Below are 26,986 nucleotides of genomic sequence, written 5' to 3' on the forward strand. Positions count from 1 at the left end.
ATATATATATATATATATATATATATATATATATATATATATATATATATTCAACTATAAACTGCAGTAGTCTCAAAGAACTCGACTTCAGAGCCACTTCTTCAGCAACGTTTGCCACTTGTAAAAAAACCTCCTCAGACGTAGGATTTCATTTAACATGTCTCCTGGAGATATTTCTTCGTGATTCTCAACTAAAAAGCCCACTAATTTTAGCACTTCAGTTTCTTAACTCTTTAACAAGTTCCTTGTCTCTTGCCTTGGCAACACGTTTTTATTTCTCGTTGTAACGTGTCAATGCACTGTAACACTGATATGTTGAGTTCTTCTTCCACTTCCTTTCTTCATTTTAGAATAATTTTTCAATCTAACTCTCTTATATTTTCAGACCTTTGAAAATTAAACAGAATAGCAAAAGAAACCGTATCCGCTAGTGTTTGCAATCAGAAGTAGTTATAGTCTCAAATAGTCAATTCCACATGTAATCGCATTAGCAGATACAAATAGTCGCATAAACTTTTACAAGTAGCCGCAGTCGCAAGTAGTCGCAGTGACGGTTGCAAGCAGTCACAGCCACGAGCAGTCGCAGTCCCAGCCTCAAGTAGAGGTGGTCGAAGTCGCAAGTAGTCAAACTTGCAAGTAGTCCCAAGTAGTCATAGATGCAGTCGCAAGTAGTCGAAGTCGCAAGCCATTCCTTAGATATTGTTGTTTTGCTCTTTTGACAACCCTCCTGCATAGAATGTTTTGATTTTGTTAGACATCCCCCCCCCCCAACATTTTATAAAAATTTTACCTTAATACTCTTACACTTGTTGGAGAATCAGGATCACACATGTCTTGTTTTCCCAATAATCAACATTATATATAAACAATGAACTTACCCTAGTGGCGGGGGGGGGGGTTATGTTTTCCTCCAGGGCATAATTAGTTGATATTTCGACTATTTTGAGCAATATCGTTATACAAAATTCTGATCAGATGCCTTTGGGGAGAGGGCGGCTAAAAAGGGCATGGCAGGGGGGCTTGAAGACCTCAAGCCGTTTTTCAACATGCCCCTCACTCAACATGTCCTGAAATTTCAATTTAAAACCTTCAGCTGTTGTTGAGGCACTGCAGATCCACCTGTTTGATAAACTGGATGCACATTGTGCCTAAATTTAGTTTAAAATACCTCTCAAAGTTTCACCTTCATACCCTTAGCCTTTTCGTATACACCCAGATTTAAACATTTCCGATTTTTATAATGATAAATCTTGCATGTAAACATTGGGCAAATTGGAGAGTTTACAATCCTTGCCCTAGGGCTTGGGGGGGGGGGGGTATGGCATGATCGGAGGCATAGCTATTAGAACTTTAGACCAGTTTGAATAAAATGACAATGTTAAAATTTTGATCGGTGTTAAAGAGACGGGGCACCTAAAAAGGGAAAGAAAAGGAGGGAGTTTAGTGCCCTGCAATCACTCTTCAATATCACCTCAATATACATTGGAAGTTTCAACTTAATACCCTCAGCCGTTACTTAGATATTGCTGATATTCCTTTTTGATAACCAGCAAGCACATTTGGGGGTTTTGATTGTGTTCGGCATCTCTTTCAATATTTCCTTGAAGCTTCACCTTAGTACCCCATACCGTTATTAAGACCCAGGATCAAACCTACCCCCTTTTCCCAATAAAAACCTTTATCTTTTAACCATGGCCAACTTGCAAAAATTACAGCCCTTCCCCCAGGGGCTGTGGGAGGTTTTGTCAACCACGGAGGCACAATTATTTGACTTTGAGACAATTTTGAACAAAATAGTTATCTCAAAATTTTGATCGGATGCATTTGGGGAAAAAAGTGACTGGTTGCACTTCGACCACCTTCGACACTTGGAAAGGGCGCTAGAACTTTTGATTCTCAATCGAATGAACCCCCTCCAAAGTTTATACGACCACCCGGACCCCCGTCGGCGTCTGTGGGAAATATTACTATGAAAAAGATTTGTTCAAAGGCCTCATCTTGAAAACAGCGGAAAAGATGACCTTGTAATTAATTTTTGGTATCTCAGACGTCCCCTCATAATAAATGTTTTGCTAATGTGGTGGATTTTTTTAAGGACGATTATCATTCCCAAGCTTTTATACGAATATTAAACTTGAATTACAGTTATAAGGAACACAGCTCGTAGCAACAAGTTATGAGGAAAGAGAGACCTTTGTCAATAGAAACCGAAACTCTAGAAAACAAAGCTTTTTTACAGTATATGCAACAACAAAATCTATTGTTCAAGCTGATTTAGGGGCGGATCCAGGATTTTTTTAGGGGGGGGGCAAAATAGGTTGATCTGATAAACTTCCATTAGGAGCAAGTTTATTTAACGCAAACTTGCGTTAATGAAGTAAATTACACTACTTTAGACTACGAACGGGGGGCGCACGCCCCCTCGCCCCTACCCTGGATCCGCCACTGAGCTGATTTTAAATATGTAAAATGTATTAATTTTAAAGTTTTCATCACTTCTATTGGTAAATGAAAAATATGCATAATCATAGAAAAAGGGATTAAATTCTCAAAAAGGGATGCAATCTTGATAAAAACTTTGCAATAAAATTCATCATGTAGGAGAACCCTATAACCACTATTCATAAAATGTAAAATTTCTCATTGTTCTTATAAACTGAATGGATATTGAGACAATGACGGATTAACCTTTGTTCGTCTTCAATATATATTATGCTTATAGCGAAGGTGATAGTTTATTTTGTGTAATTATGTTTGATTTCAAAAGGCAAAAACCTTAAGTGAGCACTTTCATTCAAAGCATTGCTGCCCAAAAGTAAAATTTTGATTGAAAGACAGATTTGAGGGGTGATATCTTTCCTCGCATCTGGGTAACCCCGAGAATGCTATTAAAATGAAAAGAAACTAAATAAAAAAATATTTCAAATCAAAGTAAAGGGCAACATTAAAACTAAAAATGAAAACATTCTGAATATCACGGAGGCTGCACCCTACTAAACCTCCCGCTCTTTAAGCTAAAGTTGGATTCTTTACCCCGACTCTTTGAGAACAACTGTTCAAACACAAAGGCCGTTGAGATGGAACAAGAGATATTTTTTAAGCACAATAAAACTTGGTGTGAAGAGTAGAGAGGTTATAAATAAGGCCAACGCAAGCACATTGTATACGTTGTTAGATTTTTTTGGTACTAGAACCATACAATATTTCACCTGGCTTTATTGATTGGAAAAAACTTGAGATACTTATAAGTGTCTCTTCGATTTTTCTGGTAAAAAAAAAAAAATGGCATGTTATAACAGTTATAATTACTATTATGTTACTTCTAACTGGTGGTCCAAGACTTGTATTACGGATTTTATGTTTGGATAACTAAATTGCAAACATCCCGTACTAAATAAGCTTTCTCTGTCTTGTCGAAACAACCCTGTCTAATAGCCCCTCATAGCTTGTATAGACCCTTCGTCTTTTATTCTCTCTGTTGTATTACCTAGAAAGATGTTTACACAGACTACATTATTGATTTGAAAGGAGGATTTTCATTTTGTCTCCAATATTACATAGAAAAGAAGAAGAATAAAAAATATATTACTGTATGGATGGTTCTAACGTTAATGTAAAAAGGGGAGATTAAGAAGAGGTAGCTACGAATAATGGTTTAAGTCGTCAGGGAAAAGGAAAGAATTAAAATTTTAAGGTTAGTTACTTATGAATTTAAATCGGACAGCAGATTCTTAATTAGGAATGAATTTAGATCAGACCGTAGATTCTTAATTCTGTAATCCTACAAACACAGGGAAATATCGCCAGTTGATTTATTTGCATTAATTTTATTGATATGTGTTAGATAGGCTGTGTGTTGGAATATTTTTGTTCGTTTTAAGTTTCAACTTTGCTCTTTACTTCCGTCGGAAAAACTTTATTTTTTTCTAAATTAATCTATGCTCGTTTTTGATTAAAATTTAATTTATAAAAAACACTGCTATTAACTTTTCTATTTATGCGAAATAAGTTCTGTTCGTTTTAAGTTTTAATGTTGATCCTTAGTTTCAGTTGAAAACTTTTTGTTTTATACAGTGGCTTAGCAAGGTCTTGTGACACCCGGGGCGGAACAGTAGGTCGACAGTAGTTGAAGTCATTAAGCAAGGGACTATTCGAGGTGCATTACAAATTGATTTTAAGCTTAAACAAACACTTTCGCAGTCTATGGTCTCGTAGCTGTATATTCGTCATCAGGCCTAAAGCTGGTCCAAGAGCTTTAGGAAAACCATCAAGACTACTCAGAAAATTATCAATAATTTCCATAAAGTACTTAGGCAAACAAATTGAGAAGTTGCGAACGGTTTGGCTATTCTTCTTAATTACAATCTTAGAGGAATCTCCTTCTAGTAATTGGTTGTCATATACAAACTTACCCGCGGGATAGGACTTCTACAACGGGAACTCGTCACAGCTTTTTACAAATGAAACACAAGAAATATATTTGTTGGCTTTTTTTAGGGGGAGGGAAGGATCTAGGTGGCAACTATGATGGCCATGAAGGTAGTGTTTTAAAAATTACACATTGTCTAAAACTTAAAATTTTCCATGAGAAGGCTTCAAGCTAACCTATCCAAAGTCCCCAGGATCCTGATAAGCCCCAGAATATCTAGACTTCAAACGGTGCTCCATCACAAGATGTCCCAATTGTTGTTCAATACGATACAGTTAATGATAAAGACGTTGATGTATAGATCGACTTTATTGCGCAACAAATCATCAAGCAGCACACTAAATGAGGCCTATGAAATTGCTGCATACAACCTAAAATTTGGTGAAGAGGACAGAAGATTGTATCCAAAGCAAAAGCAAAGGGTTGTATCCAAAGCAAAATTTATTAAGTCTTAAGACTTCTAATTATGTTTAAATTTGTAAATGTTTCAATACTTTAATTTACTTTATCTCCTTTTAAACTCAAAAATTAATATAATGGAAGTGGGAGGGCAAGTATTTGTTAAATTTTTATATTTTCTGACATTTCTAACAATATTTTTCCTTCTTTTTTTGGGGAGGGGGGGTCATCACCGGAAGAGGATGGGGACTCATTATCCCAATCTTCATCCCTTTCAAATTTTCAAGAGCTTCAAAGGCTATGAGAGAAAACTGTACCTTAAACAGAATCCTTCCTAGATCTTCCCCTTTTAAATTTGCATCCATTTCATCTGATTCAATTATTAAAGTATAATCTAACCCATTTTTCATAAAACATTGTCACAAGATCTCAAAAAGGAAGACTGATTGAGTCTTTACTATTTTCTGTGAAAAGGGATAGTTCCCTAAAAGGGGATTGCGCAAAAGAGAAGCGTACAAAATCCATGAGCAACTCTGAATAATTAAAACAATCAGCTCCATGAGCACTAGAGGAGAAAAGCTGAATTCACAACAGATCGTCAAAATGCTAATTAAAAGGGAATTAGGACTGGGATTAAAAATTAAAATAGTTTTAAAACGAAGGGGAACTTTTACGCTAGTTATTTTTTACAAAGGAAAGTTTATCAAGCTAATGCTTTTATTAGAGGTCAAATTTTGTTAAAAAGTTAGGGGATAATTTTAATTAGAATGGGATAAGAAAGAGAAATTTCATATTGTTAAAGGCCTACTCACAATGACATTTTAATAATGCCGAGATATAGCTAGCGCTAATTTGACCCAATCAGAATTTTTACCGTATTAAACCAATCAGAAAATCCTATGAAAAATCTTATTAGCTTAAATTAGCGCATTGTGACAGCATCAAACAGCATTGTGACTGGGCCTTAAATAGGCTCGAGAAACTGTTGAGATATCATCGTCCGTCCTTCCATTATTTTTAAGCTTTTATTAAATACTAGATTACTGACTAAAAAAGAGGAATTAATCATAATATTTCCTAGCAATATTTAGAATACCAAAACCGAGGAGAGCACATAACCCAACAAAATTATCCACAAAATATTAAAGCAACGTGATCATATGAAGTGAGAAAATTGATCTTATTATTATTGAACTTATTATTACAATCCTTCGAATTAACACAAACATATGTAAGAAAAAAAGCTTTATTAGTCAAATGTTTTTATCCAAAAGAGAAAAATAACTTTTTTCATGCTACTCGAAAAATACAATATTTTAAGATTAAAAATGAAAGCGTGGGGTGGTCATGCCAAACCAGAGGCGTCCAGATACTTCAGCTGTTTTTTTCTCACAAACGTCAGTTAACAAAGGTAACTCCTTAACTGCTATTTAAATAAGATAAGCTTACTTTTGCCCCTTACAGACATACAAAATAAAGAAAAGAAATGAACCTAAAAATAGAAACAAAAAATCAACTTCTAAGCAATACAAAACAGAGTATTAATCCAAATAACACTCGTAAATAGTGGCAGAAAATGAAATAAATAATTTACATTCGTATTTAAGACATTGTACCCTACATAATTCATGAAATATAATGGGACAGGAACAGAAATGTTTTTCGAAAATAAAACTATTCTTGCAAGAAAAGGAAATTTCAAGTAAGGACAAAATCCCCAACGAATTTTCAACTGCTCCGTTTGAGACAAGAATACCAAAGTGGCAAAATATATAGCGCATGGAGCACAGCCAGGGAACAATAGTTTAGTGAGTACATGCTTGCTATAATTGTCCTATAGTACAGCAAGCTTGACACAGCTGACACGGAGACATGCTACGGCATGTTCTGCCGTAAGTACAAGAGTATTGCACTTATCTGGACAATAAGAAGTTTCAATAGTTATCACTTTATGACAGATTGTTAGATGATGATAGATTACTTTTAATTTGGATTGCATTATGAAGGAATTATCCAGTTTTTTCCTCTTTGATTTGTCTTTTGTTTTCTCGTTTGATCCTTTTGTGTTTGTCTAAAGATCTAGATGTTACTTGGCGTTATTTTCGATTTATTTGTGAATTAGCTGGCACATCAAGCTTTACTCTCCATTCATTAAATTTGTAATTTTGTTATAATCACGTTTTATTAATGGATTTTTCCCTACTCTTTTCTGTTAATGAGGGAATATGGCAAAATGAATAATTTCAGAGCTTAACTCTTCGATACGTAAAGTTATCTTTCAATAATCCCAGCAGAATTCTCCTACTATCTTCAAATAACTCTCTTAATTAATCCTGCCATGAAACACAGAGTAAAGGTTGGTTAAATATCCATAATAACGACTGATACCTAATTTGTTTCGTTACCTTTCTTCAATGAGATGTATCCCGCAACTGAAATTCAGGCATCTATAATCAATCTTGTTACCACGAATAAAATTTAGACGGGAATAGGGAGAAATAGCGACACCACCAAAAACGGAATAAAAAACCGCCATTAGGGGGGATTTATCTCAATATTCGTATTCAGACCCAGTTCAGTCTATCTTTATCAATATCTCGATAGATTTGCTTCCATAGTTCTATATGATGTTTAAGATTATTTACCCAGCTCTTCCCATCTATCAACAAAGTATTATGGTTTCTGGAAGCTAGATCCAACACTCTCTCGCTGTTCACCCCAATTCTGGAAAGGGCACTTTTGAATTTTGGTAACTTAAATGTCGAGAAAGAAGTCACTGGCTTAAAAGAACCGATATCTGAGCCCTTACTTACCTTGTTTTTGAGAAGTTCTCTGATCGACCCAGCTTGGTCTCTAAAATTTCTCAAAGAATCTTCAAGCTCCACGCACCTCTTTCGCCAATCAATTCCGGTTGGGCTTACTGAGTTATCACGTGCAGTCACAGTAACACGATCATCTTCAACGCTATTTGGTGGTTCGCCACTCTAGAGCAAACATAGGAATTTATAAAATAATAATTTACATACCAGATTTCAGATATAATTTTTACAATCCCGTCAATCCTCTTCAATAAGCAATATCTCAATTGCCCTCCTTGGTCCCAAAAACAAGATAAATTTAAAATTCATAATTGGGGGGGGGGAGGGTGGTATCTAACTGGCAAACGTATAAAGTTGTGGAAGATCACATCGAACACTAGTTTGAGACACAAAGTCCGTCTTTGAATGTTTTTAAATCTTGAGAGGTCCTGTTTTAAATATGTTTGAATCATTTTTAATTCCGTGGTTAAGAAAACTTAGCAACACTAATCCTATCGAAAAAAAAGTTCTAAGACTGAGAGTTCGAGGGATTGTGTAGAACCGGCAAACACAGCGAGTTGGGGAGTATATATTTTTAATACATTAGATGCAGTCTCTGATTAGAAATATACTGAACTACGAGACAAGCTTTTTCGGGTCCTCAAAACCGAAATGTATTCTTTAACATGACCCAAGATGGTATCGAACAAAATCTTGACCGTTGCATTGAAATCACACTGATCAAGCGACTGAAGCATGTTATTTTTTATAACATGCTTCAGTCCCTTGTTGCATGCTATCATATGTATAGCTGTTCCAATGCAAAATACTTAAACACTATTCCAATGCATATTTTAAATTATCAAGGACAATAAGAAAAATGTCTTTCTGCTATAACAAAAAAAAACTCAAGAAAATTAAGCTGTCAATATTTCGTTTGAGAGAACGGCTGCTGCCCAACACAACTAACCTTTTTCTCATTTAAATATCATAGCACAACTTGCTCTTTATGACATTCAGAATCAACAATAAGATAAAATGTCAGGTTCAAATCTTGGATTCAAACAAATGTCATATGTGTTCCTGACCTTTTTTTTCGAGTAAAGGGCAAACTATACTGCATCTGTGGGAGTTGATGGAGCTTTTATGCGAGATAATCCTTTCCGGTCGAATTTCTAACATCTCTCTGTGTATCTAATTAGTTTTCTTTTTTTATTTTTGTTGTAATTCCAACCTCAGGCATATTTTCAAGAAGTCTGTTGCTGCCTTGCCATTTATCAATTGTATTAAATCCCCTGCGCAACGAAGAAGCTTGGTTCCCGAATGTAACATTTATTTCCGGGTAAAATTCGTCAGCTAAATATTCGCAGGAAAGACAAACCGATTCTCTAACTAGATGCTTTATGAATAAAATTGAAAAATTAAGGTTTTACGAATAAAGAAAATTGAAGAAGAAAACTGAATCATAAGCAAATGAAGGCGAATTCGCCTTCATTGGCAGAAAAAAAAAATACAGAAATCAAAACACGAAACATAAGCACAAAGCGACTCAAATAAATATAACATTAAATGAAACAAACTAAACACAGATGACAAGAAAAGAAACATCCAATATAAAAAAAAAAAAAAAGTACAAAACTAGAACTTAAAGGCTTCAGAAAAGAGCTTAAATATCTAAAGGCCAATAGAATGGTACTAATAAATGGACTAAGTAACAATACTATTTCAGGAAATATGTTAATTGTTCTCCGTTTTATTTTACTATGATGTTCCATTACAAAGGGGATGAAATTTCTTCGATAACTCACTGTAAGAATCAGAAAATGCTATCACGCCCTTCTTTTTAGAGCGGTAAGAAATAAGGCATAAAAGAGGAAAGAACGTTTCTGAATAGACTCAAATTTGTCAGTTAGTTCTCTAGAAATGATAAGCATGTCATTCCAGATACCCATATTCAAATAATGCCTAACATAGACAGGTATACAGGAGGAAATGTGTCCTGGCCACTTTCACGAATTGTCAGAAGTCTCAGTGCGGACAGCGATGTACTTGTTTGTTTAACAATATTCAAAACATAGATGTCCCTCTTAAGAATAGGGATGGGATTTTAAGCATATATATTTGTCACTTTCTTTACACAACAGAAGAAACAGAAAATTAGACACTCCATCATGGGGCTTATAGGAATTGCAAATCTACCACCACTACAGACAATACAGGGAGATGAAAGAAAGCTTTGGAGAAGGGTATTACTTCCCAAAACTATATACTCTGAATACTGGAAACTAGGATAAATCTCCGTAGGAAGTAGGATAAATCCATAGGACGAAGATGATTAAATACGAAAGGATATGTCTAGAGACAATTTAGCTTACCTCATGTTTGGTGATAGTAACAATTCGTACGATTTTTTTTTGCACTATCAAGGGTTCTAGTATTTTAAATAGCAATATTAGAGGATCTACACCTTAACGTGAAAAATTCTGAAAATTAGAAATATTAACGTAATTAAACAATTAGAAGCATACGTCACTAAAGCAATGTAGGATACGGAAGAAAAAACTTCTCTACCTATGCCTGCGTTAATCTAATAAAAAGTGAAACGCTTACTGAATATCAAATATTATTATAATTTCAAGTAAAATAATTAAAGTTCAAATAGGGATACAATCCTTTTAATAGACAGTGATGATGATAACAGTGATAGAAATTCACAAAAAATACCAGATATTTTGATCACATATGCAGTGACCGTCATCAGTAGTAAAAACTAAACTAAAACAAAAGTTTATATACAAAATAAAATAAAAATACATATTGTTTAATTGTCTAATTCTTTTCAAAGCAAAAGAGAAAGCTGGCCTCTTTGACCTTGTTGGATTCGGTTCATTATAGTTCAATGATATAACGTTTGGACAAAGGTCAACTACATTGGGTGAATTGAACTTTACTCTGTCAGATTAAAGTTCACAAGTTGTAGTTGTAGAAAACAACCCAAAGTATTATTAATCTTTAAAGCTACCTTTAGACTATTACTCTGTAAGATTCTTTTAAGTTTTTCACTTAGCCCAGGTACATATGGTACGGAACAAATTTTCTAAATTCTGGGAAGGATCTAACTTCATTAGGGCAACAAAGTGGGGTCTATCAGGTCCCATGTACTTGCGGAAGCTCATATGTGGGACGTACTAACCAGAATTTGGAAATGAGATTGTTATAACATAAAAATTCTATTTCTTCGGCTTTATTTTGTTACACAATGTCCCTTTGATTTCTATGATCGGGGTTTAAAGCAAAATTTTCGTGAAGCTCTTGAAATGAAGAAAATCTTATTCAAGAACATTGCTTTGAATCGTGACACAGGTGAAGTTGGGCTAAATTCTATCTACGATAATTCATTATAATCTGACAGAGTAAAGTTCAATTCACCCAATGTAGTTGACCTTTGTCCAAATGTTATATCATTGAACGATAATGAACCGAATCCATGAAGGTCAAAGAGGCTAGCTTCCGCATTTGCTTTGAAAAGAATTAGAGAATTAAATAATATGTAGTTTTATTTGATTTTGTATATAAACTATTGTTTTAAATTGTTTTAGTTTAGTTTTTACTACTGATGACGGTCACTGCATGTGTGACCAAAATATCTGGTATTTTTGTTGATTTTTTTTTTAACTGTTATCATCATCACTGTCTATTAAAAGGATTTTATCCCTATTTGAACTTTTATTTATTGTCATGGAAAGGCAGTTTGGTCTCCGAAACTGTCTAAGTAAAATAATGGCCCTTATTGCTTACATAAACGTCAAATAGTATACAAATCACAAGGTGCGCACGAACAGATAAGCCAGGGAGCTGAAATCCCCTCCACCTCCTCACCAGGGTAGTTTCGTATTTCAAAGTAGAAATCCACAATACTATGAGACATAACCACTTTTATATGTAAAACAAATTGACTCCAAATTAATTATGTTAGCTATATATCAGCCCCCTAAGCTTCACCGACTGTCACATAAGCCCAAAACATCGAGTCTAGTGTCTATTTTTAAGGACACAGCTCTTGTTTGTCTTTAGATTTTTCTTTCTGAGAAAAATAATTAGAGAGAAAAGCACGTATTTGGACATTTTCCTTTTTTTGTCTTCCTTTGCCATTTTGTGCTTTAAATTTTTTAACTACTGCAACAAAAAGACTAGATTATAGAGTAAAAAAAATGTTATTTTAGATACCCATCACATTGTCCGTGCAGATTCAACGCATACTCCTGGCGATTTCCTTTAGAACGCCTTTTAAAGTTCCGATTGGTAGTAAACAACCAATTTCAGCTCTAGCACAAAAAAAGGATCAGAAGATTACTTACCACGTAGTGAATAGTCGGCTGATACCAGGCATAAGAGTCTTGGTTTGATTCATCTTCTTCATGAAGAAGGCGGTAGCTATTATGCTCCTGATTTTCCAAATGATAAGAATCATCAAGGGTTTCAGCCTCTCCTTAAAAAAAAGCGTCAATATTATTTGAAATTATTCTACCATTTAAAACAGGATCTTAAGAACAGCCAATGTACTCTAGATTTGGCAGTTCTTCGCAAAAATTAAGAAAAAAATCCTACAAAAAAGTAAAGAGCGAGATAAAAACTTAGGACAAAAATGAATGACAGTATATTTGAGGGACTGCGGCTTCCTTCAGCCTCCTGCTCTTTACGCTACAACTTGTCTTGTACTTTAAAGAAAAAACTAAACTTTGTTTTCAACAGTGTCACAGCATAGATTATCCTACACCGGATCTGGAGTAGAGCATATAAATAACACCTTTCACCTACCAATTGGCAGACTAAGATTGGTAAATGGCAGAGGCGCCACGGGAAGGTTGTCTATCACCGTCCCTAACATTAAAGCTTTTGGTCTAGAAGTATTTAAGGCAAAAATCAAACTTTAGCGTAAAGATTTAGGGAACTGATGGAGGCAACAACCTCCGCATATAAAATAAAATTTTCTGTTCGTTATTAGTCATAATGTTAATCTATACCTTCATTTGAAGAAAAAAAATTTATTGATCATGATGCTTAAATATTACAAGTAGGGAATTCACTTAACAAATATTGCACCTGCAGAGTATACCCTTCTCTCCCCTAGCCCTTCTACTTTTATGCAAGAGAGGAAAAGAATGTGTTCTTTCACTTTGGACGCTTTTTACATAGGAACTCGATGGTTCTAAACCGAATCACTATCACGTAATTTTCGCTCGATAGCATGTTGGACCTAGCCCAACATTTCTAATTTGTAGGATAAAATAGCAGAAATCAGATATTTCCTGTGTTAGAAATTAAAACTGAGAGGCTATGTATAAAATTTTTTGACGGTTCAAAACCGATTGGCTATGTCACTTCTGGCTAATTTTCCTTAGATACTTCTTTGGCCTTAGTCACGCCAAGATTTTTTTTTTTCCGCGGGAGGAAATGAAAGAATCGGCACTCCATTTGCACAATCTCTTTGTTATGTAAAAAGGAAACTGGACTTTGATGATGCAATTTCATTGAGATTGTTACTTTTTCCGAGGTTGTTCATGGAGGTTAACTCTTTACTAGGTTGCAGCTACTGATGTTACCATGATTAGTGGCTTATGAAGGATGGAAACGAAAAACTAAAAAAGTTGCAAAAAGAATTCTAATTTTGCAAAGGGTAATTAATTTATTCAATTATCAGGCTAAGGAGTAAACTAGGGCCCATAGACAGGTCATCCATGACAGAAAAAATCCAGCATGTTAAGTACTTATGACATAAGCCCTACAATGAGTAACAATAAACCCGCTGCTAGTTTATCAACGATGCGTCAAAAACCAAAACTTTGGAACCGAGGAAGGTAATTAGAATGTCCGACAGACTGATCATTTTTACCGAATAAAAATTGAAGCGTCGGTAAAAATTGGTGGATATAGATAAAATCTAATAAAACTAACATATTATAAAATGTGTCACAGTCTGTATAACTGCACCAAAGTCAGTAAAGCTGGATCGATGAAATTGGGGCAACCTCACACCTTAAATTCGCAAAATGATCTCAGTTCTTAAGGAGATGTCTATTTTATTGGGGAAGAGGTGCCCTACACCCTTTCCCCACTCCGTCATACATGACGCCTCAGTAGAAACTGAATAGAAAATGTACTTCAATAAACTCATACTTTCTCTCAGATCGTCCTCAACTTCAGAATAAATCTGGATATATATCTAGTTTTTCAGAGTGGGGAAAACTCACTCAGATGAAGGTTTTAAAATGTTTCATTACAATGCAGCACATTTTTTTTTTTTAGTTTAAAATCCCTCATGCAAGCAAGCCAATAACTTAATACTCCAAAGCCAATATCCTTTGGGAACTATTTCATGTCTGTATTCAACCACACAATGCTTTCTCCAAAATCAATCTCTAAGGGAAATAAAATCCTTTTAAACCCCATTCACCCATGCCTTTGACATCCTAAATACATCAAAAATTTTCAGCATTACGTCTAAATCGGAAAAGGATATTGCCTGTTGAGCTTATTTAAAGAAAGGTTTCGGTAGGATATTTCCCACTACACTTAATTCAAGGAAAAAGGTCCCCAGCGGAAAATTAAATGACATATCGGTATATTGTAGTAGGGAAAAAATCGTATTTTCTGGAGCGAGGGAAGTGTTCTCTTCATTGAGAATAAGGGTCCCAGAGAGTCCTTACTATAAAAAATAAAGCGCTCCTCAAGAAAATTTGATTCTGCGTTGTCCGAGAAAAACAGAAAAAAGAACTTTTTCTCCCTTTTTCTTTTTTTACGGTCATTAAATCAAGCTTATTCTTTGCATTGTAGTCAATTTGAATGAATACCAAAACATTGGCGAATGGGCAAAACCCTTTTTTTCTCGTGGAGTCTAAAGGTAAAAAAACAACACGAAAAAAAACAATTGAGCGAAATTTCAGGATTTAGCGCGCCTTGGGATTTTATTCTTCTTCCTTTTTCTTTTTTTCCCCCCAAAAAAGCTGGAATGGTACTTCGGAAGATTTTTATTTGAGGGGAGAGCTTTTTCCCTCCATTTCTCACTTGACAGCAAAAACAAAACTGAAGAAGACAAAACTGGTCTTGTCTCCGCTGCCTCTTTATCAGTTTAATTTCCATGTCAACATAGAAATTGAAAATTTGTTTGCAATTAAAATTGCTTGAACGAATAGCCTATGATAATTTGTTGCTTTACTTGCTAACCAGCAATGATATAGTCTATTCTTAGACTGATACAGCATGTACTAGGCGCTGGTACCATTTAAGGAGGAGACCAAAAAAAGGACATTTAACCATGGCATTGGGTCATGGTCCGGCTGTAAGTTTCTAGACGGTGTTATTATTTCTTCAATGTAAAAATACTTAGATTTTTTTTATAAAACGTACAGAAAACCATAAGGATTAAAATATTGTCAGATTTTTTCCGTCTGTCAATTTTAAAAGCCAGAAATCATAGATACACTCCATGAAAACTTTATCAGTAAAAAATACATCGAAAACAAAACTTAGCAACACAATGAATCGTTTATCTGAATCTGCCTTCCCGTTGATTCAATATACACCATGCCTTTATCAACAAGAATCTTCATATTTTTTTTATAAGACGTACAGAAAATCATAAGGGTTAGAATATTGTCAGAATTCTTCCATCCGTCAAGTTTAAAAGCCAGAAATCATAGATATACTCCATGGAAACTTTACCAGTAAAAAAAAACATCGAAAACAAAACTTAGCAGCATAATGAATCTTCTATCTGAATCTGCCTTCCCGTAGATTCAGCATGCGTCATGCCGTTATCAACACAGCTGCAGATGCTTCTCTCCATCCCAATCTATTCAAGGCCTCCCTCTTTACCTCCTCCCAAGAAGTTCAAAACCCCTTCAAATCTAATCTTACGACCCCTTTCCATCCATTTTGAGTATGATCTGCTTTTCGATTGGCCCCAAAGGGATGGTCAAACAGCAAAATCTTTGACAATATATCATCCATCATCCTTGACAAAAATATTTTTATATACATCTTCTTATGTTTAATCATAAGAAAAACGTATATGTTCATTATCATTCATTATCTTTAGTCATAAATTAAATATAGTTTAATTATGTTTAAACATAAAAGATGTGTATTAAAGATGTATATTTTCAATCATCTTTTCATCTTTCATTGTGACATTTGCGGAAATCTAGCTTTACAAAGGGCATTAAGCCAACAAACAATAAAATAAAAAGCTATAACAGTTTTATGCATACAAGCTACAGTGTGATATCCTAGGAATTCTAGCTTGAATGGATCCTCTAGACCCACAAAAATAAATAGATGGCAGCTTTTAGAAAGTATTCAACCCAGGAAAAGTAAATTACTAGTTACAATACCTTTATATAAAATTATTCTAGGTTAAAATGTGAGAATTGAGGAATTCTAGATTTGTAAATAGCATTCGACTCTAAAAAATAAAATTATAGCTTCGCAGAAAACACCCAACTCATACACAGTAAACTAAAAAAACAATTTTGTAAAGTGTAATAATTACTAGGTATGCTTGTGAAATTTGATACATATTAGCTTTACGGGAAATATCGAACCGACAAAAAAGCTACAAGTTAGTTATAATAATGATTCTAGGTTACAATATAGATTTTCAGAAAATTTAGCTTCAAAAAAATATCCCCCCCCCCCAAAAAAAAAGTACATATATAGAAAACATCTAATCTAGAGAAAACAAAATTACAAACTATAGTACATAAATACATAGTTATTTTCAGTTTTTGTGTGGGATTTTATGAATTTCAGCTTTAGGGAATGCAGTCAACCCGCAATAATAAACAAGTTACAGAATTTTTATGTTTACCGAATCCAATTTACAATTGATATTTAGGGGATATTTGCTTTACAATAAGCATCCGATCCACAAAACATAAAACGTTGGCTTTGCAGAAAGCATTCCATCCACATAAAATATAGTTAATATTATGTATAGTTATATTGTCACAATGTAAAATCTGAAAAATACCAGCCTCAAATTGGCCAACTAATCCACAAAATTAGATTTTCCCTTAACTAAAACCTAAGAGATTATTTTCCTACATTAAAAATTACAGCCCATTTTTGTGTTTTATCATTCCAAGGTAAATTTTGAAATTTTAAGAATTTACCTCCACATGAAGCCAAAATAGTGCAAAAAGCCATTATATTCTACGCATAGACATTTAATATTTGATTATTCCAAGTTGCAATGTGGTATGTCAGAAATTTTGCAGAATATATCCTACCCACAAAAAATACGAGCTTCGTATGCAAACTTAGCATTAAAGTGAATATGTGACACCTCGTTAGTATCAGAATCATGCAAAGACTAATAATTACAATAGTTTGGTGAAACAGGCGTAGTCATGTGGGCTGACCTCGTAGGCATAAACGTGCTACATATCTATTATTTGGTAAGGATCAATTCATGAGTTGTGCATTGAAATTTTTTACCAAAACGAACTATGAATTTCGTTTCGTTTTGGGTTCTTGAAGCACAAACAAGTACTGCTTATCAGCTTATGGTTACATTTTCGGACAAAGAAATCTATTACGAGGCACTATTAGGGGGCTTACTCTTAAGGGGGAAAGAAAGTGCAGGATCTCTATTTTGTGAAGTCTCGCAGACACAATTTCTTCCTAATGTGACGTCTTTTTCTCAATATATTTTGAGATACAAGGAGTATTCAGAACCCTTTTTTGGGTTCCAGCGCATGACATGACTGACAAGTTCTAGGTATATAATTAATCTAATCCAAAAGTTATCCATTATAATGAGGAAGGGGCATCATAAATGGAGAAGAGAAAAGCGAGAAGCCCGAAAGAAGACAAAAAGAAGTTGGCAGTGAGGAGACCTTTTCGTCAGTGTCTTGACTTCATGCAACATAGTATTGTAGCGAATTATTAGCAGTAGCAGTTAAGTCTTGTCCCCGAACATTTGGTCTCATATGTTCTCCGCAATGTCATGTCCTGAAACCAGAAGAAGGAATTTTAACTCAAAGGAAATTAATATTTGAAGACGAAATTGACTCAGTATCTTAAACTTGTTCAAACAAAAGTGGAATTCTATATTGCTCTTCAATCAAACAAACTGAAAAAAGGATATCTCCAGAAACAACAACGGGAAAAGGACAACTTACTTTTTCCTTCGATAAGACAAATAATGTACCATCTGTAATTCTCCGTTAATCAAACACCATTTTTGCTCCACATCAACGTGACAGCTTTAATTTTTTTCAAAAACAATGAAAATTTTGCCGTAAGCATGTAAAGGTCACATAATGGTGCACTGCGCAATGACTTCAATTAGGGGGTAGGGGCAGGTGGACTTGTCCCCCTGGATCTACTTGTCCCCTACCGCTAGACTTTGAAATATATTTTTCTTGAAATCTAGTATTTTCATTGAAATCCTCCTAGATATTGCACACAGTTCTTTGCGTCAACGGAGGGAAAGGGGTTGAGCCTCGATCAAGCCCTTCCAATGGCTTGTTATTATGGTCTGTGATGTATACTTAGGCATTTTTCGGGGAACATCCCTTGAAAACGGTGAAGAGTCATGGGTGTATATTCTTTTCTTTATTCTTCTCATGGTTCTTGAATCAAAACTTAAATAATATGTCGATGAGAACGAACGGATTCAAGATGACGCATTCGAATGGCTCAAGATGATGTATTCGAAATCAAGGCATATTTTACCGGTTGTAACCTGATCCTAGCAAACGTTTTTTAGACATCATTAAATTTAACTAATTTGTGGGGCAGGTTTTTTAACCCATGCTGATACCTAAAAAATTACATTTTTCATAAACCGAAAAAGACCTTGGAAAAATGACTTGTAGGAGAGGCCATGTTTTGTTTGTTTTGGGATCATATATCTTTAATTTTTACTCATCGGCTATCCAAACCGTATTTTTTGTCTTAGGAATATTCATTATAAATGTCATTTTTCTAAACATTAATCTCAACAGTTGTCACGTCATAATCAGCCTTATATACATCAGGATATTACAAAAAAAACATGGGAAATCATCTTAACTGGGGAAAAAAATTCTTTCCCCAATGACTTTCACATTCCAATGTCACGTAGGGACCAGCTGTTACAGACTTTTTAAGCTCCAGCATCTAAGGCCATCAAACGGGATAAGTATCTATTTACTACGATATTTTCCCAAAAAACTTGCCACAGTAAACTCCGTAGCGGCATTGTTGAAGTGGTGTCAACTGACATTTTCTCCCCTGCTTACATAAACACGCTTTCAGAAATGAATAGATAAAATTAGTTGTCAAGTGAAAACTTAGGTTATAAAAAATTTGAATAAATATTTCACTTAAAGCATTGAGAGAAAAACTAAAAAATTGCTCGAAGATTTTAAAATAATGGAGTAAAATGAAAGAATCTTGACGTGCACTTTCTAACCAGAAATTTTACTGAATTTCCCCGTTATTTCTGCATTATTTGCCCGATTTAAAAATCAATTTATATCTAATATGAAAGCTCCAAATATTTGGTACTTAGCCCATAATACATCTTTTGAATGCAAGCTTAATTGAGTCCTGGGATTTGTCTCCTGTCCAGACTCCTTTGCATTACCCAAAACTGTGTTTCAGCGCTAAGGGATCACGTGTTGTCTTTAGGAGCGCGTAAACTACACCGTAGGGTTGCGGACTACTCTTCCGATAAGTGGGTTTAATACTTCTTCTCCTTCTTAGAGCTAGAATCGTGTTGCAAGGATTATCGCCTTGAAAAATATACAGGCAAATCGTCCACGATAATCTAACGATAAGTGTTAAGGTTGTTTTTTTTGTTGTTTTTTTTTATACTGTGGTTAATATCCTCTGTTCTAAACTAAGGTTATTGGATGGTTTAGCCTATTATGTTTCCATTAATTCCTTTTGATATCCATATATATAAAGATATTTATTCCTTGCTTGGGACCAAAAGAATGGTTCTCGCTTCTCCGTGAGTCAAAGCTAACAGTATAGGAGTTGAATTGGAGTTTTGTATTCTGTGAATTTCACAGAATATCTGAAGGTATTCCACTGGCTTTCGTTTCTTGAAGCCATGTTTTTGTTCTTTAACTGTAAGCTCTGTTGAAGGAAGTGAGCAGGGAGGCACCTGTGTCAAAATTGAAGTTATACTAAATTCTGTGAGTGCTTAATACGCGCGACAGTTTCTTGGCACCATCGCCAAGATATCTTATTCTAAATATAAATTGAAGAATTTAGAAATCCGAAAAAGGAGCATTTTCCTATGAGACCAAAGTACTGCCATCTACGGTTACTTGTCATTTCTGTTCACACTCTTAGTTGAGTTTGTGATTTCCTTTTCCAAGTTTAGGACTAAGGCATGGGAATGGTATCAAATATACTTCCCTTTTGGTACCAGGATTAGAGCTTACCACTGCTCCTTTCTTAGCTGTGATATTTGAAAGTTGGCTCATGGCATTTTTTTTTAACACCGATCAGCAATCATTGGGGAGCCGACAGTGTAAAACATCACTTTGTACGAATTGAGATGACAATTCTGAGGGGTTGACAACTTTGTCATACAGATCCATATTAGAAAAAGAAGAAACTGGATCGGATCGGGTCGGATCGGAAGTCCTGATCCGTTATAAAAGCGACCTGAGTCCTGACTTGGTGTAAAATGAGCTACATCTAAGCAGGACTTAGTCCTCTCCCATTACCAATTTTTAGTTAAAAAAAAAAAAAGGTAGGCAAGTAGCACCTTATTTGAAGCAAAATCGAAAAATTATTTTTCATCTGTATCATTAAAGGTATAAATATAGGCCTACGGCTTATATATCCCCCCCCTCCCCTCCAAACATCTATCAAACAGAAATGTTACATCTTTTTTAAATTAGAATCTCGCAAGGGTTCTCAATATATATAAGATTAGAGAAGAAAATGAGCCAACAGTCCTTCCAACATTCCTTCTCCTCCCGTGGCCCGTTTCTAGCAAAAAACAGGCATTTTGTATCTTATCTGAACAGGAATCATGCAAGGATTTCATTATGTATGATTCAAGATCGGAGTGAGCCATTCTCCCCTCCAATGCCCCCTTCCTCTCCCAATTGCCAACAGACTATTAGAAATATAGGTATCTGATACCTTGTTCTAGCCGAAATCATGAAAGAATATTCAGTCAGTATTATTGGAGGCATATACTGGATCCTTGGCCCCTCCAGAACTCCTTTCCCTGCTCTTCCAGGCAATTAATAAGCAGAAAGGTGGGCATATTGGTTGTAGGAAGGGATACATTTGAGGGATTACCGGCTTACTTTATGCCATCCATGATACGAGAAGGTTTTCTCACCAAGGCTTGAGACATATGGGTAAACACCTTGGGACATGAGAATGAGACACGCGAATGATAATTTCCAGTAACAGACGTCGCTCCTCCTGCCTCTCCACGATAGTGCTAAGATCCACTTGAAACATATGAGGCAGGTGACTAGGACCGAGAGGGTAGAAGCAACAGAAATTTATAAGCATAGTCAAATTTAGAGCCCCGACTACCTCCGCATAAACGCACAAAGATTCTCAATAAATTTTGTAGGCACACAGCTATAGCCAAGGAGACTTTGTCTAAGAGCTTTTGGGCAAGTGACTTGAACGACCCAGGCACTGTCAGGCATCGGAGTTTCATTTTTGTGGTAACAGGTGTTAAGCTTAAGTTTTTAACAATGTTTCACAGCATGATGATCTGCTACGTTCTTTAACCTTGCATTGTTTACTTTTTCGTCTAAGCATCATTAAAACATCAGCGTCGCATAGATTTTATGTTTTGGGGTGATAATCGGTGACAATCTTTCCCAATAATAGTTTTACTAGTCTGTATACTAATTACTCCTTTTCTCATATACATTTCTGGTCAAGAAACTTTTGTTTTCATCTCTATCATGGAGAGTGACTTGTGACCAAAAACAAGATCCCGGGGCGCGTTCAAAAACAGAAGAGAGAGATAGGCTATTATGCAAAATGTATATTAAAAATTTGTTTACCAAATCAAACGGTTTTTACCATCAGCTATATGGACACAAACGATTGTTCTTATGCTTTAGGCCGAAATAAAAGAAAAAGTCTTACTTGGTACACATAGTGAACTTTTAAATGAAGCATCAACGATAGTTTAGAGAATAAAGTTGGTATTAAGCAGAAACAGAATATTTTAAGACAGTCTTTAACGGTAGTGTCATATTTTTTTTTCTTTAAAGCAGAACTTTCTTATTAGAAAATACCATTTTCGGAGTTTATAGGTGTTGGGAACTATAAAGTTTAACCGATAGCGAAGAAACAAAATCAAATTGTTGCTCTCGCAGCACTATTGTCGGCAGAGCCGTTCCAAGGTTTGGTGGTGCCCGGGAAAAAGTTATTACAGTGTCCCCCTCCCGACTCAAATATAAGCAAGAAAAAATGAATCAAAGTGAGAAATTTGAGCAAAGTGGACAATCCCCCATCAACCCCCCCCCCCCACCAGCTGAGGTTCCGGGGAAACTTATCCGGTTGACCCCCCCCCCCCCATAGGAACGACTCTTATTGTCAATGAGCCCGACAAAAGGCTACTGGCATACTTCATGTTGCCGAGGCAGCGTAGACCTAGTTACACTAGAGCAAGTTGTAGTTTTGTAGGATTACTCGTTTTATTCGTAATTCAATTGATATAAGAAGAACGCGGGGAGAAAATACTTAAAAAAAAAGTAACTTACCTCCCAAGTCAGAGAGAACAGAATGGATTGATGAATTAGGCGAGTGAACAGAGAGGGGCTTGTGTAAAGGCACTTGAAGGCTTTGATAAGGCGAACTGAAAAAGAACAGAAAAACCTTAATGATATGATATCACACAAAAATGTTTCACACTTCTTCTCTGTAAAAAAAAAAGTGTGACATGGTAAGCATAAAGACCATGTAAAAGGAAGAAAACGACTAACAATATTTTTTTTTTTATAATAACTTCTTAACTTTATCAGCGCCTCAGAACACCCACTAAAAAAACTTTTAATAAATAAATTATTCGGTCGGTTTTTTTTTTTTTTTTTTTTTTTATCGTATCTTCATATTCATTCTTAAAACACTAGAAGTCCGTTCCCAAGCAATCCGAGCCAAAAGACCTTTTTATTGAATATTAAAGAAATATGTATCTTTTCTATAGTTGTGCCCAGTTAAATGGTATAATTGTCGATCACACTAATATCAAGAATAATGTTAAGTCACTACAGTTTTTCATAGTGTATTTCCTATTACTCAATTGTCACTGAATATGAGATCTTGTGCCAAATTTAAAATAATAGGAAAATGAAAAGTATTTTAAAGTCGAATATAAATCATCAGCTACATAATAAATCAAGAAAACAAGTATAAAGCTTATTAGAACGTTTATTAGAATTAAACCTGACCTAGGAAGACTATCTCGGCGTGATCTCAATACCAAACGTTTCTATACCAACGAAACTCTATTGGACATGAATTCGTTTTGGGCTAATCTAAAAGCAATAAATCTTTCATTTTACACCCGCAATGAATAAGAAATCCATCCTAAAGAAGATTTATCAGCGTAACGAAAATTCAAGTGGGGAAAAACTCTAACAAAATTTAACGGACCACTTGCTCAAATTCAAATACCCATCAATCTAATCGAGTTTTCGTGTCCCGGTTTCAAGAACCGCAGAGACTCTAGGGAAATAAATGGAAATGTCAAGGGCTAGGGAACGTTATATTAAGACGAAACTAAGCCTTTCGACCGCTTAAAGCAAAAGGAATCCTTAAAAGAATTTAAGGGATATTATCTAGGGCAAAATTGGATTTAAGATATGCAAACTCATCAATTCGATATTATGCAAATGAAACTCAGAGAGGAAAGAAACCAACAAAATGAAAAATAAAATCAAAAAGGTGAAAAAACGAGGAGTTCAATATTATTCAAGTTTAGAATCTGATAATATGGAAAAAATCAGAGACCATAACAATAAAAACAATATGGGATTTTTAATGGAACAAAATTAGAGAAACGAAAATCCAGATTCAAACAATTTAATTGACATAAATGGAGGAACACGAGCCATGACGATTAAACAAGTGTGAACTCGAGTATTAACGATACCAGTGTGAGAAGTATGATTCTATATTTAAATTTTACGGTTAACATTTGTCGTAGAAACTTCAAAAAGGGCTCATTCGATCGGAAGTTCAAAGGGCTACTGCCCTTTTTAATAGTCGAAAGTGATTGGACGGCAACTAACCCCCCTCTCACGCCCACCTTTTCCCCAAAAACATCCAATCAATTTTTTGAGATAGCCATTTTCTTCAAACTAATTGAAAGTTCTGGAAATTAGGTCTTTGAGTATGAAACCCCCCCCCCCCCCACAGCCGTCAGGGCAAGGGCTGTAAGTTATGCCCTGGGGGCATACAAGGTTTTTATAGAAAACATTGCCGTAGAAACTTCAAAAAGGGTTCGTTCGATTGGAAATTGAAATGGCTAGTGCCCTTTTTAATAGTCGAAAGTGGTTGGAAGGTAACTAACACCCCTTCCACGCCCACCATTTTCCCAAACACATCCAATCATAATTTTGAGATAGTCATTTTGTTCAACGCAGTTGAAAGGTATAGAAATTATGTCTTTGAGCAGGACATTCTCCCCACAGTCTTCAGGGCAAGGGTTATAAGTTATACCCTGGGGGCCTACAAGGTTTTAATAGAAAACATTGCCGTAGAAACTTCAAAATGGGCTCATTCGATAGAAAAGGGGTCTGGTCTATGTCTCTTGTCTTTACTGAAGTTGATTAAAAGGCATTAAACATCCCTTCCCAGTCAATCATTTTTCCAAATATATGCGATAAATAGTCTGAGTTCACCCTTTTGTCCAGGCCAGTCACCAGTCCAGAGATACATGTCATCTAGCAGCACCCTCCCCGCACAGCGCTCAGAGCAAGGGTTGTACGTTATGCCCTGGGGGCATATAAGGTTTTTATTGAAAGCTTTGTCGCAAAAACTTGAAAAAAGCTCATTCGATTGGAAATTCAAAGGGCTAGTGCCTTTTAATACTCATAAGTGATGGGAGGGCAACTAACCCCCCTCTCACGCCCACCTTTTTCCCAAACACATCGAATCAAAATTTTTAGATAGCCATTTTGTTCAACGTAGTTGAAAGTTTTGTAAATAAGGTCTTTAAGGAAGACAAACCCCTCCCACAGCCCTCAGGGCAAGGGTTGTAAGTTATGTCCTGGGGGCATGTAAGGTTGTTATAGAAAGCGCTGTCGCAGAAACTTCAAAAAGGGCTCATTCGATAGGAAATTGAAATGACTAGTGCCCTATTTAATAGTTGAAAATGATCGAAGGGCAACTAACCCCTCTCACGCCCACCATTTCCCCAAACACATATAATCACAATTTTGAGATAGCCATTTCTTTCAACGTAGTTGAAAGTTTTGGAAATTAGGTCTTTGAGGAGGACAACCCCCGACAGCCCTCAGGGCAAGGGTTGTAAGTTACGCCCAAGAGGCATATGAAGTTTTTATAGGAAGCTTTGTCGTAGAAACTTCAAAAAGGGCTCATTCAATTGGAAATTGAAATGGATAGTGCCCTTTTTAATAGTTGAAAATGATTGGAGGGCAACTAACCCCCTCTCACGCTCACGATTTCCTCAAACAAATAATAAAAATTTTGAGATAGCCATTTTTTTCAACATAGTTATGAATATAAAATAATTTGTACTTTACTGAAAAAAACTCTTTTATATATATATATATATATATATATATATATATATATATATATATATATATATATATATATATATATATATATATATATATATATATATATATATATATATATATATATATATATATATATATATATATATATATATATATATATATATATATATATATATATATATATATATATATATATATATATATATATATATATATATATATATATTAAGTGTTTTCACTTTTATATCTTGAATAAATATCATCATATGTATATTAAACTGACAATGCACATTTTTTTCAGTAAATTCATTTGAATTTTTTTCAGTAAAGTACAGATTATATTGTGGTTTTTAGAAAGCATAGGGTTTAGAACCGTAGTCAGATTAATTTCTACTCGTTTTGAGTTTGACTTATTTTAATTTCTGTTTGTTTTGGGTTTCATTTATTTATTGATATTGCTTTGTATGCTAGGTTTATTATTTGATTCTATTTTTTTTTTTCTCTTTTGGTTTAATGGAGTTCTTTACTTTTTTTGAAAAACTTATTCTGTGCAAAAAATTTTTAAATTAATATATAGAAAAAGAGAAATTTTCAGTTTGTCCTATGGTCATAAAGCTCAAAGGCTCATTTTTACAGATATTTGATCATTGAAGAAACTTGGGTTTTATTTTTGTTTAATAAGAATAGACAGGGTTATGATATAGCTGATTTATTAAAAATGTTCGATTATTTAAGAAACTTGGGATTTTATTTTTGACTAATAAGAATACACATTGTTAAGATATGTCTGTTGTATTAAAAAATATTTGATCATTTAAAAAACTTAGAGTTTTATTTTTGGTTAACAAGAATACATTTGGTTAAGATATATCTGATTTATTAAGAAAGTTGAGTTTTATTTTTGATTAATAAGAATAGACACGGTTAAGAAACGTTTGATTTATTAAAAAAATATATATATATATTTGATCATTTAAGAAACTTGGGTTATATTTTTGATTAATAAGAATAGACACGGTTACGACACATTTGATTTATTAAAAAATATTTGATTATTTAAGAAATTTAAGTTTTATTTTTAAATAATAAGAACACTCGGTTAAGATATATCTGATGTATTAAAAATATTTGATCATTTAAGAAACTTGGGTTTTATTTTTGATTAATAAGAATAGACACGGTTAAGATACATCTGATTCATTACAAATGTTTGATCATTTAAGAAACTTCAGTTTTATTTTAGATTAATAAGAATAGCCAGGGTTAAGATATAATTGATTTATTAAAAATATATGATCATTTAAGAAACTTTTGATTTTAAAGTTAAATTTTAATCATAAATGAGCATAGATTAAGTAAAGAACGAAGTTGAAACTTAAAATGAACAAAAATTATTACTTTACAGCCTATTTAACATATATCAATAAAACTAATGCAAATAAACTAACTGGTTATAACTCCCTACGTTTGTAACATTATAAAAAAAACTTCACTTTACTGAAAATATAAAACAATATAGGTGTTTTGGTACGGTAAAAACAAACCTTTTAAGGACACTTTTAACAATATAAAAGTAGAAACATTTTTAGATTATTGCTTTA

General features: G+C 34.4%; 1 protein-coding gene across 5 annotated transcripts in view; it reads right to left on the reverse strand.

The window, feature by feature from the left end:
- LOC148950531 (uncharacterized protein CG43867) overlaps positions 1-26,986 on the reverse strand; it is a 355,819-nt gene that overhangs the window by 147,841 nt on the left and 180,992 nt on the right. For all 5 annotated transcript variants that reach the window (XM_089092459.1, XM_089092457.1, XM_089092460.1 and 2 more), the window contains 3 exons: positions 22,380-22,474; positions 11,985-12,115; positions 7,642-7,812 (listed from right to left, as the gene is read on the reverse strand). In XM_089092459.1, coding sequence (XP_088948585.1) covers positions 7,642-7,812; positions 11,985-12,115; positions 22,380-22,474 — 397 coding nt within the window. The remainder of the gene's footprint in view (positions 1-7,641; positions 7,813-11,984; positions 12,116-22,379; positions 22,475-26,986) is intronic.

Source organism: Artemia sp. Qi Xiang Cuo, chromosome 7 (assembly GCF_049724085.1).
Source record: "Artemia sp. Qi Xiang Cuo chromosome 7, ASM4972408v1, whole genome shotgun sequence".
NCBI lineage: Eukaryota > Metazoa > Arthropoda > Branchiopoda > Anostraca > Artemiidae > Artemia > Artemia sp. Qi Xiang Cuo.